General features: G+C 45.6%; 1 protein-coding gene across 1 annotated transcript in view; it reads right to left on the reverse strand.

Annotated features, from left to right (window-relative positions):
• Positions 1-19,933, reverse strand: part of WDFY2 (WD repeat and FYVE domain containing 2) — a 67,668-nt gene that overhangs the window by 4,412 nt on the left and 43,323 nt on the right. Inside the window, exons 4-8 of the mRNA XM_050904246.1 lie at positions 16,595-16,649; positions 8,883-9,033; positions 5,980-6,092; positions 4,965-5,091; positions 2,881-2,986 (exon numbers count right to left, since the gene is read on the reverse strand). Coding sequence (XP_050760203.1) covers positions 2,881-2,986; positions 4,965-5,091; positions 5,980-6,092; positions 8,883-9,033; positions 16,595-16,649 — 552 coding nt within the window. The remainder of the gene's footprint in view (positions 1-2,880; positions 2,987-4,964; positions 5,092-5,979; positions 6,093-8,882; positions 9,034-16,594; positions 16,650-19,933) is intronic.

Genomic DNA, 19,933 nt, shown 5'->3' on the forward strand with positions numbered 1-19,933 from the left:
GTGGAGGTTTATTATTTCTTTCTTTCTTTAATACTGTAAGAGGCATTCGTGCTGTCAGAGGTATCTGTGCTACAAATCACACATAAGGGTGAGAAAGATGAGATTCACCTGAACAAGCCTAAAACCCAAACCAGCTCTTTTCCCTGCTTTTACACAAAGATGATGGAAGGAAGGTCTTCTGTTTCCTAACACAGTGCGTAGCTTTGCACTCATGCTGTGGATGAAGCAGGTAAGAAGATTTAAAGAAAAGAAAGAAAATATTAAAGGCACTTCTCTCTCCTGCAGCCAGGTTTTGCTGTGCAGAGTAGCATGGACCAGATGCCCCGTAGGGAAGCAAGTCTTGCCAGATCCTGAAAGAGCTCAGGAAATGCGTGAAGTGGCAGGGGGGCATGGGGAGGGGGCAGTTGATCTCCTCCCTTACATTTGGGTCCCCTGACACTTGTCTTGCACTGAACTGCTGGGGGACACACAGTGCATCTCCTCACAATGTTTAGGAAACCCTCCCTGGGATGCGAGACTCGGGAAGAGTCTTGGTTCTTGACCCCTCTCCAGCTGGCTGTCAGTCTGTCTGTCCTAACCTGGCCTAGCAAGAGCGAAACTCCTTCCCAGCAGATGACTTCTGCTCCTTTCTCCGCCCCACCAGGACAAGAGCTCAGCCCAAAGCCAGTGCTGGCAAGCGGGTCCATCCCGTCCCCTTGGTAGGACAGCCCCAGCCAGACCAGGACATCCCTGCCAGTGCTGCCTCGGCGCCACTGCAACATGCTCCCACCAGCCCCACCAACCCCATGAGATTAAATAAACACTAAATAATGTTTAATACTTTGCGAGGAAGTGCTATTAGCAAACTTCAGTTGCCTTATCAGAGCCACTGGCTTCTCACATGCTGCAGTTTAAAATGGCAAGAAACACAGCTGAGATTAAGAATTAAAAATAATACAAAAGCCAGGCAAAGATAAGGAAAGGTTGATGGAGACCCTCATCTCCCAGGATAGCTTTGACCCCCAGCAATAAAGCAACCGTCTGCTTCAGCTTCTTCTGCCAGTTACTCTGAAGGGAGTTAATTCTGCTGGGGCAAATCCTTGCCTTTTCTACCGACAACAGTCTTTCTGTTTAATGCCTACAGATTTACATCTGCGTGTATAAGTTTTCATCTCCTAAGTATCTGAACACTATAGATGAAGAAGACATTTTGCTTGTGACAAGTAACCGCTTTGTAGTCAAATAAAAACACAGCTTCTAGCATCTTTCAGATGTTGTCTTGTTACAGCTTTTTAAAAACAGAGATTAAAATAAAGAATCGAGGGCTAAAATGGCTTAATTCAATCTAATGCAATCGCAGAGATGTGGGAAAATCTGATAGCATCAAAGCAAGTTCTGAGCAGACATCACATGGAGAAAACCCTTAAATAAGGGTAAAAATACCAAAGCCAAAATCCAGAAGAAAATGCTTTAGGACCCCAAACCAAGGTTTGGTATTAAAATCTCAAAGGTTCATGTTTTAGGGGTGGTTTAGCACCATGAACACCGTGTTGTGCTACTGATAACACGAACATAGTCATGCACATAGCCATAGTCAGAGAAAGCAGCGCACCCATTAGCACCTGCTGCTAAGCCCTCATTTAGCTAATTATATTTCTCCTCCACTTTTTAAACCAGCCTTCTCACAGCATTGCCGCTTGTTTTGCGACAAGCCAGTCTTAACCCTTACTGTAGCCTTTCGAAGGCAGCAAATAAATAAGGGTTTTCATTTCTGGATGTTTGAGTTGCAGCAAAAAGGAAACATCTGTTGAGAAGGAGGAAGCCGCTCTGCTTTCATTTCACTTTTGGAGCTGATGACATAACTGGCCATTAGGTTAGCAATTAAAGAGAGCCAACTGGAATGCTAATTCACATAAAAAAGGGAGCTCAGTTCCTGCCTATGCCTATTTCAGTAGTTTTTTTTAAATCCAGTTTTCCACTTAGCTTTCCTCCTTGCTCAAGGGAGACACACACGACCCGTGGAGGCCAAAACCCTTGAGAACCAGCAAAGCCCGTGCTGCCAAAAGCCTTGCTCAGACCTACCCGCTGCGGGGACTCGGGGTGCCTTCCTACCCCCTGCAGGAACAGGGCAGAGGTTTGCCATGACTCACGTTACCAGGATTTGCCACGCTGCCGAGCAGGGCTGATGCTTGAGTCACGCAGCACAGCACTCGCTCCCCCTCTCTGAGTCAGGTCTCAGAAATTGCCGAGCGGAGGCTGCTCCCACAGTGCCAAAGACCCGGGGTGCGTTTTTGCACCCGCTTACATTCATTGGCCGCGCAGCACAAAAGCAATTAGGAGCGCGTGGGTGAAATCTTACTGTCTGGATCGGCAAAGTCATCGTTTACCCCGCTTCTACGTGGTTACACCGGAGGGAAGCAAGACCGAGTAGCGGGTGAGATTGAAGCCCTAGTTAAATGTCTTTTTAGCAAGAACAGGAAAAAGACCCCTGGGTTGCAGGTTTCCAGAGATGACAAAAAGCTTTCTTGTTTTGGTTTCTTAAAAACCCCTAATAATCATCAATCCATCCATTTACCTCTGAACTGATAATATTTCTCATGATGTGCTGAAAAACAAAGCAGAGCAGCTCACAATACCCTCCTTAGAGGATGTCTTTTGGAGCAGTAATGTAAAGGGTAAGAGCCATTTAGCAGCCTACTTAATACGCATTTTCTGCCAGACAATTTCCCCTGTACCATATTATCAAAGGCACGGCATGATTGCTGTATAACAACTGCAGCATGTCCAAAAACATTTTTAAAGCCTGGAATGATCTTGTTCAGGTTGAAAGTTGCACATTTTAGAAAGGCCCCTTCTTCCCAAGACTGTTTCAGACCAAACGGACAAGAACCGAGCATCTACCTCCTGCCTCTCAACATCCATGTTCCAGACGACGATTCCCCCATCCGCACCACAGGAGATGAGCTGCCGAGTGTGGTGAGCATAGGAGAGAGACTGAACTTTATCGCTGAAAAAGAAACAAGACAGTTACTAATCAACCATCTATGGCTAGTACACAAGTAAGCGTAGAATATACAATAAAGCAGTACAAACCATTTGTTTGCCCATATGTTTCCCTCCCTCCCTCACTGTACATGGCATCCATCGGATGCAAATCAGTCTTTGCTGTCCAGCTGGGACCAGAACCAGAGTGTTGCTCATCTGGGCAGCATCCACAACAGCAAAGACCTGTTCTGATAACTGCTTTTGCTGTTCCTGAGATGGTCCCAGCTGCACTGGAAAGCCTGAACAGAGCTGCAGCTCTGGGCCTCTCCGAAGGCACATCTGGATGTATAAACACAGCCACAGTAAGGTACCTTCTTGTCACAAAGTCAGTAACAACTTTGTTTTTGTAAATCTCTGCAACATCTAGGAATGAAGCACTGAGGAACTACTGAAGATTTTCTTTTAGCACTAACAAGCACAGAGAGCTTCAAAAATAATATAGGAATCACTAAATTGTTCCTAAGCCTTCTCAAGGTAAGGTGGAAGATTTAGGTGCTTCTGCTTCTTCTTTTAAGGAAAAAGCAACATGGGAGAAATAATTCAGTTAAACCCCCAAAGCTGGGCTCAGTCCTTCATAAAAGAAAGAGAACCAGGCCTCATCTCAAGCTATTTACAACCTGGGAAACAAAGACCGTACAACACTGTTACAGAAAAAACAAAATTACGAAGAGACAGTAATTGAGCATACAGTGACTGGAAACAACCCAAAACATTTGGTTTTCTTTGCTACCACCACTGGTCTTGTCTACCCAAAGGACTTTCATGCTACTGCATTTGCTCGTGCATATGGCTGTTTCTCCAGAGGGGAATGCGTTTACGGGACAGTTTGGTACAACACAGCCTGCCTTCACAGCGCCCGCCTGCCAACACCAGTGGCACCATCAGGTGAAATGTTTCTTAGTCCCTGTTGTCCTTAGGACAAGGTCTCTGTGCTGTACAGTGCCAGCCAACAGCTGTGCCACAGGTTAAGATCCAGAGGCTAACTTCGTATTAGGAGAACCGATTTCCACAGCAATAAATCTAGCAGCAGTGCATTAGCAAGCACCACTGGCAGGGTACGAGGGTGATCTGGGAATTTCAGCAAGAGCTCTGCAGCGCTCTGAAATCCCAGCGGCATCCAAGTTGCTCAGCAGAGTGCAGCATCACTCAAAAGAAACATATGAATACGTAAGAAACTGTTAGATCAAAACCACCATGGGATTTTGCCACTCCAGACCTGAGCCTGGCACGCAAGTCCCACACATATGCACTCCCAATACACTGAATGAAACTTGTTGCATTGCCAGTGTTAAAAGGCTAGGAGGTCATTGCAACTAGAGCCATTCTGATCTCTACTCAACGCCCAGCACTTACGCTTCTTACTCTTCTTCAAAGGCTTCAAAGAGGCTTACTCTTCTTCAAAGATGTCTACTATGCTACGCAAATGTGAGGTCTGTACATGCAAAGATGAAGCCTCTTTGCATTGAGGAGATGGTGAAGGCCCCTATGGGTAAAGCACATTACTTAGAATTCAGGCTGTAGGCAAAGTGGCGCGGCAAAAGTTAGCGTGGAGGAAAAAGGGACTAATTGTCCAAGCCTGATGCTCCCTCTAGGGGAAGGAAAGACCTTGACATCTAAAAACCGAGAATTTCCCTGCAGCTGTTCTCATTTGAGGACCCTCCTCTTTCCAACAAAGGTGCAGGCTCTGGCATAACACATTCAGGACTATAGATATTGTGCCTTCCTTCACCACCCTTTGCAGACTCTCAAACCAGCCTGTGGGCTCAATGCTGAAAAACATACTATAAGCAACTTATTCCGGTTGTATACGGACCACGGGGAGTCACACATACAACCCTGAGTCATGTGAAAACTATAACCTTTGGGCTGTTTGTTTCCAGATGTGGCTTCTGCCTTTAGCTTTTCTCCCATAAAAGCAGGAGGAAGGGCTTTGAACATACTTATGTCCTTGCAGCTCAATGGCTGTTCCTTTTCTTCCTCCAATATCCCACATTATAATGGAATGATCAGAACTGCCCGAGAATAAAACTCGCTGTATTGGGTCCCAACAGAGAGCAGTGACACCACCTGAAACAGGAGATGCACACAACAGTCATTTCATTACAGAAAGTGGAAGACAGGAATGTAGCTAAATATATATATATAAAGATACAACAAAAAATATAGAGAGTGATTAAAATGCAGGTCTCTTTAGCAAAGGCCATGCAGCCACTGTACTTGCCAGTTGAAAACTAACAGCTTAGAAAACCTACTGAAGCCCCATCCGGCTCTTCTGCGGGCAGACGGCTCTGCTGCCACTCGCATGGATGAATCCACTGAGCAGCAAAGCGTGGTAGAAGGATGGTCATGGTGTGACTACACAGCTTTTCATCTCCATCATTCCCAGGGGATTACAAAAGAGAAGCAAGTGTGGAATTCTTCATCTTCACAGTATCCTAGCATGAGGACTGAACTACCTTGCGCTACCTCATGATAGAGCTACTAGCGTTCAGAGAGGAGGGATATGGAGGAAAATGCTGACGAATGACCACCATTTCTTCTGTTAGATGGCAGGATCACACCCCAGGGTTGCTGTTTTAAAGTGTCCCAGCAGTGTCAGTGCCTCCAAGATGTGCCTATTCTACTTGGGCAAAAGTGTCTACCAATATGGGTCTTTCCTTGAGGAGCATCCTTTTCCCCTCAGAATTACAACTTGTTCTAGTCTCACTATGCTTTAATTAGCAGCTACTGATTGTGGCGTTTTCTGCCATAGAAGTTTTCTGATCAGAAGTCTGATCGCTCTCGTTTTTACCAGTAAAGAATAAACTTCCCTGAGCTTTAGCAGCAGTTTAAGGTCTATCTCCCTTCCATGCTATGCACTGACACAAGCCATCCTAGTGTTTCACAGGAGAGTCAAACCCCCATGACGCTGAGCACAGATGAAAAACCAAATTGGGTCTCCTCCTGAGGCCTTACCTGTGTGTCCCTTAAATGTTGTAACAAGGCTGCAGGACTCTTGCTCTAATTTGAGTATGGTCACTTGCCCAGAGTGATCACCAACAAACACATGCCGGGTTTCCACATCAAATCTGATGGATAAATGCTGAGGAAAATACATTGCTTATATAAGCTTTGCATTCCTTTCATGACTTGTTAATTCTTTTAACACAAGTATACCGCAACCTCGTGAATAGTGCTGCAGTCTCAAGGAGGTATTCAGAGTGTACTTTTGGGCATCAAGCTCATACCTCTTCATATTAATAGTGCAGTCTCCCTGAGTAAACCAAAGAGTGAGAAAAAATGAGAGTATTCCAGAGGACACAATTTCTGTTTTTGTTATGAAACACCTTTGAAGTAGCCCTTCGCCATGAACAGAGGAGTCATCTCCCCAGGCTCTCTAACATAGGTGCTAGAGTTGGATGGTGTTCACTCTCCCCTTCCCAAATTTGTATAAAATAACTATTACTAGTTTTCTGCTTGTATTGGGTTTGCGTGGCAGGGTTTTGGTAGCAGGGGGGCTACAGGGGTGGCTTCTGTAAGAAGCTGCTAGAAGCTTCCCCTATGTCCGATAAAGTCAATGCCAGCCGGCTCCAAGACGGACCCGCTGCTGGCCAAGGCCGAGCCCATTGACAATGGTGGTAGCGCCTCTGGGATAACGTATTTAAGAAGGGGGAAAAAACCTGCGCAACTGCAGCCGAAGAGAGGAGTGAGAATACGTGAGAGGAACAACTCTGCAGACACCAAGGTCAGTGAAGAAGGAGGGGGAGGAGGTGCTCCAGGCGCTGAAGCAGAGATTCCCCTGCAGCCTGTGGTGAAGACCATGGTGAGGCAGGCTGTCCCCCTGCAGCTCATGGATATCCACGGTGGAGCAGATATCCACCTGCAGCCCATGGAGGACCCCACGCCAGAGCAGGTGGATGCCCGAAAGAGGCTGTGACCCTGGGGAAGCCCGTGCTGGCGCAGGCTCCTGGCAGGACCTGTGGACCCGTGGAGAGAGGAGCCCACGCTGGAGCAGGTTTGCTGGCAGGGCTTGTGACCCTGCGGGGGACCCACGCTGGAGCAGTCTGTTCCTGAAGGACTGCACCCCGTGGATGGGACCCACGCTGGAGCAGTTTGTGAAGAACTGCAGCCCGTGGGAAGGACTTGCATTGGAGAAGTTCGTGGAGGACTGTCTCCTGTGGGAGGGACCCCACGCTGGAGCAGGGGAAGAGTGTGAGGAGTCCTCCCCCTGAGGAGGAAGGAGCAGCAGAAACAGCACGTGATGAACTGACCACAACCCCCGTTCCCTGTCCCCCTGTGCCACAGTGGGGGAGGAGGTAGAGAAAATCAGGAGTGAAGTTAAGCCCGGGAAGAAGGGAGGGGTGGGGGGAAGGTGTTTTTAAGATTTGGTTTTAATTTCTCATTACCCTACTCTGATTTGATTAGTAATAAATTAAACTAATTTCCCCAAGTCGAGTCTGTTTTGCCCGTGATGGTAATTGGTGAGTGATCTCCCTCTGTCCTTATCTCGACCCATGAGCCTTTCGTTATATTTTCTCTCCCCGTCCAGCTGAGGAGGGGGAGTGATAGAGCAGCTTTGGTGGGTACCTGGCATCCAGCCAGGGTCAACCCACCACACTGCTTCCTCACTATAGTTAAGTTTACAAATACAACGAAAGGGTATTGTTTTATGTCATATTTGAGGATGTGTCAGCTACATCAGGTGCATCACATGTCATATTCTAAACTGAATAAAATCTGGACCCATTCAATCACCTACTGGAACCACCTAACCGGACAGATTCTGACCTCTTCATCCAATTTAATTCCACCTTCAGAGTCCATACTGGATATTTAAGGAGCAACTGCTTAGCAATGATTTTATGCACACAGGACACTGGGGAAAAACACCCACGTTCCTGGTTCTGCCAAGCTTTTTGCAATATTTGTCAATGATTCTCCCTTCCCCTGCCCTCCACCAGCATGATCTGATGACCCAAATTAAAGTGTCCTCCAAAATTTTGAATCACTCGAAACTGTCCGTTCTCTAGAGAGATTTAGGAAGTACAGGACAAATTCATGTATCACGCTTTCAAAAGTATTTATCATCTAATTAAAAATTAAGTTCAGTCTTTATACCATTTAGATTGGCTGAATGACCAATGATATAAAGCAAGTCCATGTTCAGACAGTAATTTTTGAGTCATTCTCACTTCCCATGAACTAGCAAAACACACATCATCTATACCATGTACACTATGGGGCACTAAAAAGTCTGTTTATGCTAACCCCTGGTTTCTGCCTAAGAGCTCCTACTTTTCCACTTCCCTTTTCATTTGCAATAAAGCTGAATTAATATTTTTTTTTATTGTCAGGCAGCTGGGGCAGCTTTAGGTGAATAAGCCACTTGAGTGTTATTTTCTGGAGCCATTTACTCTTTAGTTAACCCAAATTCCCAAAACGTAGTGAGCTGTTCCAGAGTGAAGGACAAGTACTCATTACTTTATATTAAAGTCATTTAATTTTTATCATGCATACACACAGGCATGCTGACCTGATCACCGACCTACTTTGCTACTGTTAGTTCTTAGAAGAAAGCATGCACTGCACGTTTAAATGAAGGCCCTGTCCATATTTATTACAATAGCAGACCACAATAGGTTGCAGATCGCCCATTGTTTTGCTCAAAAATGCTTAGACCTAAATATGCCACTGTGCATTAAGGACACAAAGCAAGGAGAACAGACAGTTTTTAAAATTGGCTTTAAATAACAGTTTTTCTCACAAAGCACTGAACCTATACAGGGCACAAAATCTGGAGGACAACTAGAAAAATAAACTAAAAGGGCTGTATGAGTGCCAAAGAGCAGAAATAAAACTGAGAGCTCAGCAAAGGATACTGCAGGCCACAGGCGCCTGCGCTGGTGCGGTACCCTCCCAGCCGCTGGCCGCTCTCCGAACAGTGCCACGTGAAGTGTTTGTCTTGTCCGGTGCTTAATACCCACTCCATCTCCAGGACAAACAGAACCATCATGACCCTGCTTTGATGAGCTGAAAATTAAGCAGACAGACATATAATCGCATTGCGGAGAAGAACACAGGGGCAGAAGACCACTGCAAATACCAACTGCACCCAACTCCTCCACTCCCTACTCACCCGCTCACCCTTCCCTACAGAAGAAGCTGCTGTTTAATAATCCTGTTGACACGAGCTACCATGCCAGCTTGTAAGGTCCCTGCTCTGCATGTTCAGTGTTTGCATGAGAAAGAGCAGAAGCAAGACTTAATTCCTTCCATGCCTATTGCAGCCATTTATCTTCTACAGTAGCACAAGTCTTCCTTCCATCATTGTATCATCACCAACAAAGCTGCCATTGTGGAAAGGACTCTGGGCTCTACTTAAACCTCTTCTGAGCTGGTTTTATGACAGCAGTGCAGATGCCTACGCTGCCCGCTCCTCCCGCTGTGAGGTCTGGTGGATCTGGGCGGCGGATTGTGGTACCCCAGCAGAACGATGAGTTACAGCACAGGCACAACGCTGCACCAAAGGGAAGTTTTAGCATTGCATGTAAACCCGCTAAAAAGGAAATTGGAATAGAATAAAATAAAATAAAAAAAAAAAAAACGAAAAAGATCACAGCTGGGCAAGATGAATAAAACAGCTGAAGGAATAAATTTCTACTGCTACCTAAATAAAGCCATCAAAAGCTTTTCATTAAAACAAGGGAACCCAGGCTTGCACAGACAGTTTTTTGTATGAATGACCAGTGGGCTTGGTTGTGAAGTGCTGATTGAGCTGACTTCTTAATAAAACAAGTGGCTGGAAAGACATGCAGAATTATTCCCAGCTGTAACTTAGCAGCAAATGCCATACTCCTCACTCTACAGCCCTACTGGTTTATTACTGTTCCGAGACCTGGCAACATGTGTTGCACAAAGCAGGCTGCTTGTATTTGTTTGTGTAAAAGCTGACACACTGGAAAGATTAAATATCTTTGGAAGCTTAAAAACCAGCCCGAAACGTCCGTTTGAAATGCAGAGAAATTCCTCAGAACAGCATGGGAAGATTGCTGCCTGCCCTATACAAATATACAGCACAGATGAGAGCAGTGTTGAAACTCTATGAGGGGGAACTAGTTGTAGCAAAGAATAGGAGGCTTGCACAAGCCAACATCTGTCCCTGATCCACACTGCTTTTTAAACCCAGATTCCCTGAGGAGAAAAGTCAATAGATGCATTGACACAAGTTGCCGTAACTGTGATTGGCAGCTAGACCAATTTACAGTGTCAGACATGAACTGCATCCAGATGCTTTCACCCTTGCCCATAGAAGAGCTCAGATTTTGGCTCTCATCTCCACACACTTTTAAACTCCAGGTTTGTAATCAAGACAGAACGATGGGGACCACCCAGGAGTCACTTGAGCTCTTTCAAACAGATCTTCTCTCCTCTCCACGCTCCAGATTTCTCTGGGAAGAAATTCAGTGGTCCCATGGGTGACTAATGCTTGTCTTTACCTATCTGTTGGTCTCCACGGGAGCACATGCACTAGCTGGTGGAGTGGTGCACTGCAGAAAGGGCCACAATGGGATGCATGCTGTTACAAGCACCCGATGGGCTCGTATACAGGTCTCAGGGGCTTGTGTGCACCAGTGGTGCCGTAGACAGACCCATGCACTTCCACAGGACGTGCAAAGCTGGCTGAGATCAGGCTGTTCAAGGCCTGCCCAGGAATGTTTTCTCAGCACGTGGCAACTGCTACCGCTAGTGTTGGCTTCCCATGGTTTGAACTGGCCATAGGGATAACTGGCACCACCCAACTCTCCTAAATCTCCTCCTAAAACTTCTTCTAAAAGGCAGGGCTTGTACCTTTTGCTAGAAGTACTACCTGTGGATGGTGAGGCAGCACTCTCTGGCAAGTAAGGAATAGACATTAAAGAAATGTCTACATGCTAAGAGGTGGAAGGGGTGTACATGATAGCTTTTGTTATCCTCCCTCCCCAAAAAGAGCTTTCAATTCAGCACTCTGTTGTCCACCTGCAAGTGCTGCACATATTAGCTGGTGCCACCACACACACACTGATGGCAGAAATATCTGAACCAAGTGAAAGAGCACAGCAGAGGTCATCTAAGTAAGGGAAGAAAGAGAAGACAAATGCAAGTAGAAAGCCACTTGTCATTTAGAGGGAATTTGACACGTGAGGCTTAAAGAAGCAAAATGTTAAAAGGTTGGAAGTTGATAGTGGAGCAAGGAAGAGGTCTGGGCCCTAGGATTAACACAAGTTCAGGGTTGTGGAGCAGCAAACAAAAAGCTAGTCCTTCATCCATGGAAGGTTTGATCACCATTTGTGTGCAGGAAAAAAGTGGAGCAAACACTTCCAAAGCTGCTCACTGCAACAACAGCAGGACGGAGAAGGGGGGATGGAGGGGGAATGTGGTCACAGTACAGAAAAAGCCACAGCAAGCACCAGGCAAGAGCCGCTCTGTTTAAGCCAGCATGAGAAGAGAGCCCATGTGTGTGGGAAGATTATCCTGCACAGAAGGTAGAGAAGCAGCAGACAGGAGAAGGGAGCAGGTCCATCTGCAGCTGGAGTGTGGGAGGGAGCAGGGGGGCTGCACTCCTGCTATGAGAAAACAGCAGTGAGCACTGTGCAAAGAGCAGGTTGGAGAGAGGATGGAAGGGCTGTGCCTAGAGAAAAGAAGCTGCAGCCAGGAGGTGCACGCTGAGATGTCAGCAGCCAGAGTGCAGGGGAAAGGAGGATCTGCACTGTGTGTAAAGGCAAAGGTCCAAGAAGCACAGCCAGTGCATGGTGACGCACAACACAGGGCAAGAAGCTGTGCTGGGTGAGAGGGAGAGTTACAACAGTGAAAAGCAGCAGCAAACACCAAAAGAGAGGTGGAAGTTAGTAGTAAGAAAGAAAGCTTAGCATGTGCAAGAAAAGCACAACAGAAGAGGCTGTGCATAGGGGAAAGCAGAAGTAAGGGCATGGCGTGAACTGGCCTAAAGCAAGGAGGCAGGGAGACACCCCTGAAACGGGCAGGCTGCAGAAGCACAGGGCAGAAGCAGGTCTACAAATCCTGCTTGGCAGAACAAGTGCATGTTAATTAAATTAAAAAAAAAAAAAAAATTAAAAAAGCAGGAGCCGTTATATCATTCAGAGGGTGCATGGACTGGAAATGTGGCCCCTGGCAAGAAGGTGCAGTTGCAAGGAGCAGGGCGGAGAAGGCTGTGCAGAGCGGGAAGCAGCAACAGCCATGCGGCAGGACCAGCCCGTGAGGGGCTGGAGGGGGCTGGCAGGGGCTGGAAGCCAAGGCTGCGGAGGGGAGGGAAGGGTTTCTTCAACACCCATAGTCTCGCAGGAATGCGAGGGGAGCTGCCCGGGGAAAGGGAAGGTTGCTACGAGTGGAGGTTGTCCACGCCTGCAGCTGGTGCTGAAGAAGAGGGGACGGTGATAGTTATGAAAGACTGACACAGAATGAAAAGATTAGTTTCCCAGACCGTCCCAAATGGCACCGTTCAAACGCTTGCACTATCCCTCCTCACACAAGGGAAGGAGTTAGTGCCTGTAGGAGGCCGATGCCCATGACCCATCCTGGAGTCCTGACTAACACTGCGCCACATCCCCAATCTCTATGTTTTGATCCCTTTCAAGAAACAGAAGATTTTGCAACTCCAGACACAGTGTCGCAGCAAAACCTCCACAGAGCACGTCCAACCACGTACGCTGCTGGTGCCGGGCCACCGTATGACACTGGACCTGGCTGCAGACCCCTGCCAAGAGCAAACCACAGCCTATGCACATGCTGTCATTCTCTGTCACTAGTGGATCATTTGGCAGACATATGCATGGCCTTTCAAGACACAATGAATGTTCTTTAATCACTACAGCAGCTTCAGCTACTTATAATACCACCTTGTTGTGGGAGATGATCGATAGCCCACCAGTCACTGGGCAAGATGCTACTTTTAAGAGCACTGCTGAACACTTAGAAACAAAGCTAGCACACACAAAACCAGCCAGCACGGCTAAGCCCCTTGAAGGCCCCTTGGTAGGCTAAATAAAATTATTTACTCACCCTAAAATATTTTTAAAGAATATAAAGGCCTTACTTGAAAACTTTAAACAAAAGGGACACTTTTTAAAAGTAAGACTTTTAATAAATGAACCACTAGAAGGCCACCATACCCAACAAAGCTACTTATTCCTTTTTAACTATGTTTTTCCCTGCCCCAGGTGCTTTGCCAAGATACTTATGCCAACCCCTATACCTTGGCATGGCCATATGAGGAAAGTGTACTACAGGGATGGAATTGTGGAGGGGAGTCCTCCTGGACTAGGTGAGGAAGGTTGATCTCTGTTGGATCATGACATGCCTACCCAAAGGACTACGCAGCCCTTCCCTGCATATTCTCCCAGAGAGCATGGTGAACATGAGGCTCTTTCCTCCTTGCTGCATACCAGCAGCACCACTGGACTCCAGCCCCAGTGACACCCCCAGTAAGCCCAGATCCACTGTCCTGGATGGAGGTAACTGTAGCAAGAGGAGCATGGAAATGCCTACCACTGAACGGTCCAATGGAACTGCAGGAACCCGTGACTGAAAGCAGCTCCCAGAGCATCTCACTTTTGTGATGTTTCCCCAGCACCCCAGACCTCCAGTATGGGTCCCGCCGAACCCAGGGAAGTGGCGGAGGGGGTGCTGCGCTCCCCCACCAACATGCGGTGTGAAGAGCGGAGAATCAGGGAGCATGTCTCTATGGATGGGGGTGGCGGGAGGCACTGTGCTGCGGAGCAGCAGGCAGCCTCAGGTCATCAGTGCGCTGCAAACAGTGGGGAATCTCTGCTTTGTTTTCCTCCCTTGCACCATCAAAAGCCGCCCACTGCAATTGCCCCTCGGGACTTTGGGTAACACTTTCCAGTGGAGCTGAGGCAACCCGAGATTGTCCCTGGGTTGCTGTAACCTACTCAGTGCCATGTGATTTCTGGTCTGAACAGAGGAGCGGCCCAGAGGGGTTTGCATAGCTCAGCGTGGGTTGCCAGCACTGCTGGTAAGCTGCGCAGAGTGTGTCTTCATGTAGAAGCTCTCCTCCATCCCCATGTCCTGCCTGGCTGTGTTATGGCAGCTGTTGACCACAGCTCCAGGGAAAGTTTCCTACCGAATCTGAATGGCCCTTCACTGAGTCTTGTCCCTCCTGTAGCAATGAATTGGGACCCGTCTTTCCCTCCTCTGGTCGCCATCTCCATTTGCAGCACTAACAGCAGTCTGGCTTTCCTAAGCCAGAAGTGGGAGGAGGAAAAAGAAAAGAAAAAAAAGCATCTCCAACAGTACCGAAGGGCATGTTTTTCCAAACCCAAACTTTTGCGCACGTGGCTGGCAATGTGCAGAAAGCAGAACACCAGCCCTAATGCTTCTTTAACCCTTGCGCAGAAGCGATTACTATACAGACACCTCCCCACACACGAATTTGGGGGATCCCAGCAGCCTGGGATCACCACACTTTCTTTCCACTCCCAAAACTAGGTCACTCGCATGCTGTCACTACTTTTTAAGTTAGAGGAATATAGCTTTCATTAGCTTAAACAAGGAAAAGACCAAACATCAAACTCTGGAAGCAAGGGAGGAAAACGGGGCAGGGGCTCTGTGCCCCTGAGGGACACAGCAGTAGAGAGCGTCACACACACTGGCTTAAGTGCCTGAAGGCAGACACTGTCCACTGTCAGCGATCGCCACGGTTTGGGCTAGAACTGAAATGATGCCTAATCTGGGCACAAGTATTGCTTCTCTTGCCCTAAAATAAGTTGACAGCTTTCAGATAAAATCTTCTAACACATTGACTGAGAGTCCTGGCACAAAATGACCAGAACTGATCAAAAACCTTCCCATGCTGAGACAGGCAGTCTAGGAAGGAGGCGACTCCAGTTGAGACCGTGGTCAGTTGTACCGCCTCTCTACTGATGTTAATGGACCCTCATTAGAGGCCTCTGTTGTCCAACATTTGGGGGGTGCCATCTGAACACTTGGGGTTCTCCCACAGGACAACCCATGAAGGTTCTCCATGGCATCTTCCTATCCAAAGGTCTCCTCCAATGCTCTGCAGCAGCAGCACATCTGGCACACTGCAGAAGGCCACGAGAACAGCCTTCATTTTCGTTCATTTTTTTTTTTTCATTTTATGAGGGGTGCTCCCCAGGCCTTGGGTGGGCTGCCACAGTCAACCAGCTATTCTGCCATACTGCCAAGATATACGTTCCCCCCTTGCAAAATTTTCAGCCTTTTCCCTGAAGAGCTCAGCGAGAGAGGTGGTCTCATGCATATGTTGTTCTGCATATGCAGAAGAAAAGACTTCAGCTCACCCTTCCTAGGCTGTGATTAGCTTGCAAGACTGAATCCAAGCATGCAAATGGATGAGCTAATAACAAAGGGGGCTACAGAACAGTCAGTAGGACTCTTCAGTGCAACAAGCCTTAAATATGAAACCTAGGTGTGTCAAACTTTGGTGATTGTGGTGCAATCACAAATTCAGATACTAAAGACTTGTACAGTCAGACTGCAGCCATCTTATTTAAGATTCACATATATATTTTATCATCATTGGATATTTTTCTTCAGTTTTTACAAGCTAAGGAAAAAACGCAGGCATTCTAGCTTAATTTTACAACACACCAGGCATTCATGAAAGAGCTGAAGTAAAACACTCAAAAGCTGATGCATGTTAGCCGTGCTCTGCAAAAATCAAGATTCTCTTCATACCTTAAAATCTAAATGTTACAAAGTGATCCCCAGAGCCCCCATTTAGAGATTTAAATTATCCTCTCAACCTTTCAAGCTATAAAACTCAAAATACATGAGTAAATACATATTTTTAAATGTATGTGAGAAATCTCAAGCCAACATGTCAGAGGGTTCTATACAGAAACATAATGCTTAGCATATAAGATGATACCATATAATATCATACCACCTCTTAGTCTAACAGCAAAATAAATTGTCGCATGTATCTGCTACTTTTATAAGAACACCTGTCCCGAGCGGAGTGTCCTTTAGAGGTTTGACAAGGATAAATAGCTAGGTTTCTTAAAACATCACATTAGTGAATACCAGAATATAATTAGAAAAGGTATGGATTAGCATTTCTTGACCTTTTACTATGACAGGTATTCACTCATAATCTTGAGATTACTGAAGCCAAGAGTTATTGAAATATAACCAGACTAACCCCAAAAGCTACAGTCCTAAATGCCTCAGCCCTAAAAGGTGGGTTAGTTTCCTAAGTTGTTTCATTAGATACACTGGATTACTAAAGATTAAAAATTAATACTCCTCTTCCCCAAACATGGTCTGGATTTTGGACAGTTTGCTGTCTAGAATGATATCCCAAAGGAACATTTAAAAGGAAAAACAGAACATGAAACAGCTCTTTAAAAGTCTTGTAATCTCGGAACAAAGCACTTTATTGGTCTATTGATAAAACCAGCATTTACATTAGTTTAAAAAAAAAAAAAAAAATCAATCACTGTAAAGGAGACTTCACTCCATTCACACTCCTTAAGAGAACATTAACAAAAAGTAATGACAATACAAACTAATTAAAATGGATCATGGTTCTTACCCTGGTAACTTTTCACTAGTGTCATCTTGTTGTAATCCTCCGATAAAATGAATTCCTGAGGGAGAGGAAAGAAAAAACAAAAGAAACAGTGCTTAGAGATGTAAAGTATTTGAGAGTGTTTTCATCTGAATTCGTTACCAAGGTAAGTTCTCCCTTCTTTGCAACCACAGCCCCATCTATACTTTTGCTAATTTTGAGTACCTCCATCTAAAAAACTAAATTATTCCACTTTTTAAAGCTGCCTAAGAAACAACATCACAAATGCTTCTGAACAGAATGGTGGAGATAAAAGAGGAACTATTAAAAAAGAAGTCAAAAAAGCTGACAGAAATGGCTGGCTATGAGCCGAGGTATCACAAAAGGAGAGACCTGAGATTGCTCAGGTCACTCAAACACCTATTGCTCAGCACTGCCTGGTCAGGAACCTGCATGTTTACACAGCTATGCGTGCACACGCGTGCATGAGTGTATACACATGTATCCATGCATGTGCATACACTGCACCCCAACCTGAACACTCAGGAAATTCAATATAAATATGTAAGAGCCCCTTGAAGTTGCTCAGTCCAAACTAAGTACCAATAATCCATGATGGGAATACATTTCAGGTTTCTGTTCAAAAGTCTCTCAGTGCTTCAGACAAATAGAAACCCAGACTTTTTCCCCCCTTGATTTTATCCCACTATTGGTTAATATTTATTCTGGTATCTCAGAAGCAGACTTTCTTGCTTTGCTACTGCTTCATTGTGGCTAGCAAGCAGTTGTGTGTGGGATGGAGGGTGGCTTAGCACAGGCTGTGGCTGCCTGGGGAGAGATGCATGGTGTGACCCAGCCGGGCTCGCTCCTGCAGCCAGGGTAGAGCACACCTATAGGGACTGGCTCTGCAGTCCTGCTGCCTTGGTGCTGCTGTTTAACCACCAATACAGCTTTTGCACGAGGAAATGATGAAAACAGCAGTTAAGAGTCTGCATGGTAGCCTCAGCTCCTGGAAAAACCCCATGTGGTTAAACTGACTGAGCACCTGGGTGTCCCTGCCGCTCGTTTTGAAAAGGAGAGTTGCTCAAAGCTGGGAAAACAGAGTGGCCACAACAAAACCCCTGCAACATCTCTCTGGAGGAAACACCCAGGCAAAGGGCAGGCTCTGTGGCACCACCGCATGAATTAGCTTTCAAACTGCTGTCAGATATCTACATGCATACACCACGTACTCAGAGAAACACAAAGAAAAACCAAGGAGTGTAAAAACACATCATATTAATAATTTATAGCAAACTACATAGAAACTCCCTAAGCTAATGTACCTAGGGGACAGAAGAAGTAAAACCTAACTCATTTAATCTGAAATAGGGTGAAAAAATAAAAGAAACATTACAAACACAAGATAAGCTAAATTTTAAAGCATACAGTTGTGAAATGTTCATATATAAGCACTGCCAAAAGCACTGTGCAACAGTAGAGAAGACTGGACTTCAGGAGCCTACAGACTATATTTAAGGCAAACCAAACGTTTAGGGCAAAAGAGCATGAGAAGACATTCTAACCACTGAAAAGCCAGTATTTACCCACAGTTTCCAAACTAGAATTAAAAAAAAAGTCACTCTGCATTTTCTGTGGGGTCACTGCAGGTAATCTTCACGGCTTTCCAGCACCAGGATTGCCCTAACGCATCATATCTACTGCTTGGCACCAAAGTGGAGAGGCTACAATACTCATCTGTGGAACATCTACAAATCCCAGCTTCCAGGAAAACAACTGTGAGTGATGTGAGGCAGCTACGTATTTTGCTGTTTCTAGGTTTCTGTTCATAAGTTAGTTATAAATATGTTCTCTTCAATTGCTCTACTTCATCTTCTTTTCCTTAATCTGCTCCACCTCCCATTAGCTTTCCCCTGGCAGCTGAGGACTACAGTGGGGAATGTTATTTTAACAGCAGCAACAAATCAATTAAGTCAGCTGGATTTCTATACCAGGGTCACCTTAAGCCTACAAACCACAGAACATTAAAAATCTGCTATACCTCCCTAGCTACTTACAGGGGAAGTGGTTTTCATTAAGTACTACCTGAAGAATACTAAACCACCACATGAAATGCTTTACTACAAAGCCTACTTGAAGCAAGACCCTTTGCTATGAATGCTAACTTTCTGCTGTCATTACCTAAAGAGAAATGGCTTCAATTGCTGGTGGGAGAATATGTCTGCCTTTCCCACCAATTTGGCTGTTCCCATCTTTGACTGTGGTGGCACACAGACACTGGTGACTTCAGGTGGGATGAAGAGTGTGGTTTGCATTCTCATTTTTCTTTGCATTTTTCCCTTGATAAATTTGATGTGGTCATTCTGTTCCGTGATCCAATCAGTCCCACAGTTTCAGTGGAAGACTGACAAGGCTTTTGAGTCTATCCATTGTAATACAGTGAATCAAACACAACTGCAGTTCGTAAGGTTTACCCAAGTATTGATTAGCTCAGTATGCTTTAATACAAACCACAGCTATGTCCTATTACTACACCACTCCTTCCAAAGAGATAAACAGATACAGTACAAAATAAACACAGTTCCAATTAACCTGAATACTGGATATAATTTTTTCTTCTTTTTTTTTTTCCCTGAAGACTTCCTGCTTCTCATTTTCTTTTTTGAAAGCATATGATAATTTGCGATGCATTTTCTTGTTTTGCATTTTCTAATCTTTCTGCAGGTCTTTTACTCCCTGCTCCCCTTTACACTATCATGTGTCCTTCCATTGCACTCCTTCCCCTTTCCCTCTCAAGGCCAAATGTATTAGTTGCGTCAATAGACAGGTACTTTAGCACAGGGCAGCTTGCTCAAGAAATTCATGCCCTATTGCACATACATTGTGTCATCTGCACTACAAACACACTGACTACATCTCTTTAACATTGTACCCGCAGAAACTGGGTTTTTATCCTTCCATACATAGATGTTTTGCTCCTCTCAGAGCTGCTGACACTCAGTTCTCATTAGGCAGCTTTTTGGCTCTTCTTAATGAGCTAGAAAGGCTGGGGTCACCCACACAGCTCAGTCGGTCCTTGTTAACAGAATGGAGAAAGATTTCTGAGTCCTGTGCAAGCCCTTTTGCACAGGAGGGGCTAGGATATATCAGAGTGCTCAGGATGGCAAAACCAAACCCTCTCCTTACAGGGATTAAAAACATTTTTTCTGGCAAGATCGCTCTTTGCTCTTCAGAGGTTTTTTTGGAGCTACTGTACTACCTTTTTTACCATACTGAAAATGTTAGTGATCAGTCTTGGCTGTTTCAGGTAAGCTTATTATTACAACAGTGACTTGGTACCACGACAGCCTTCACAAAGCAGAA

The sequence above is a fragment of the Gymnogyps californianus genome, chromosome 1 (assembly GCF_018139145.2).
Source record: "Gymnogyps californianus isolate 813 chromosome 1, ASM1813914v2, whole genome shotgun sequence".
Taxonomy (NCBI): domain Eukaryota; kingdom Metazoa; phylum Chordata; class Aves; order Accipitriformes; family Cathartidae; genus Gymnogyps; species Gymnogyps californianus.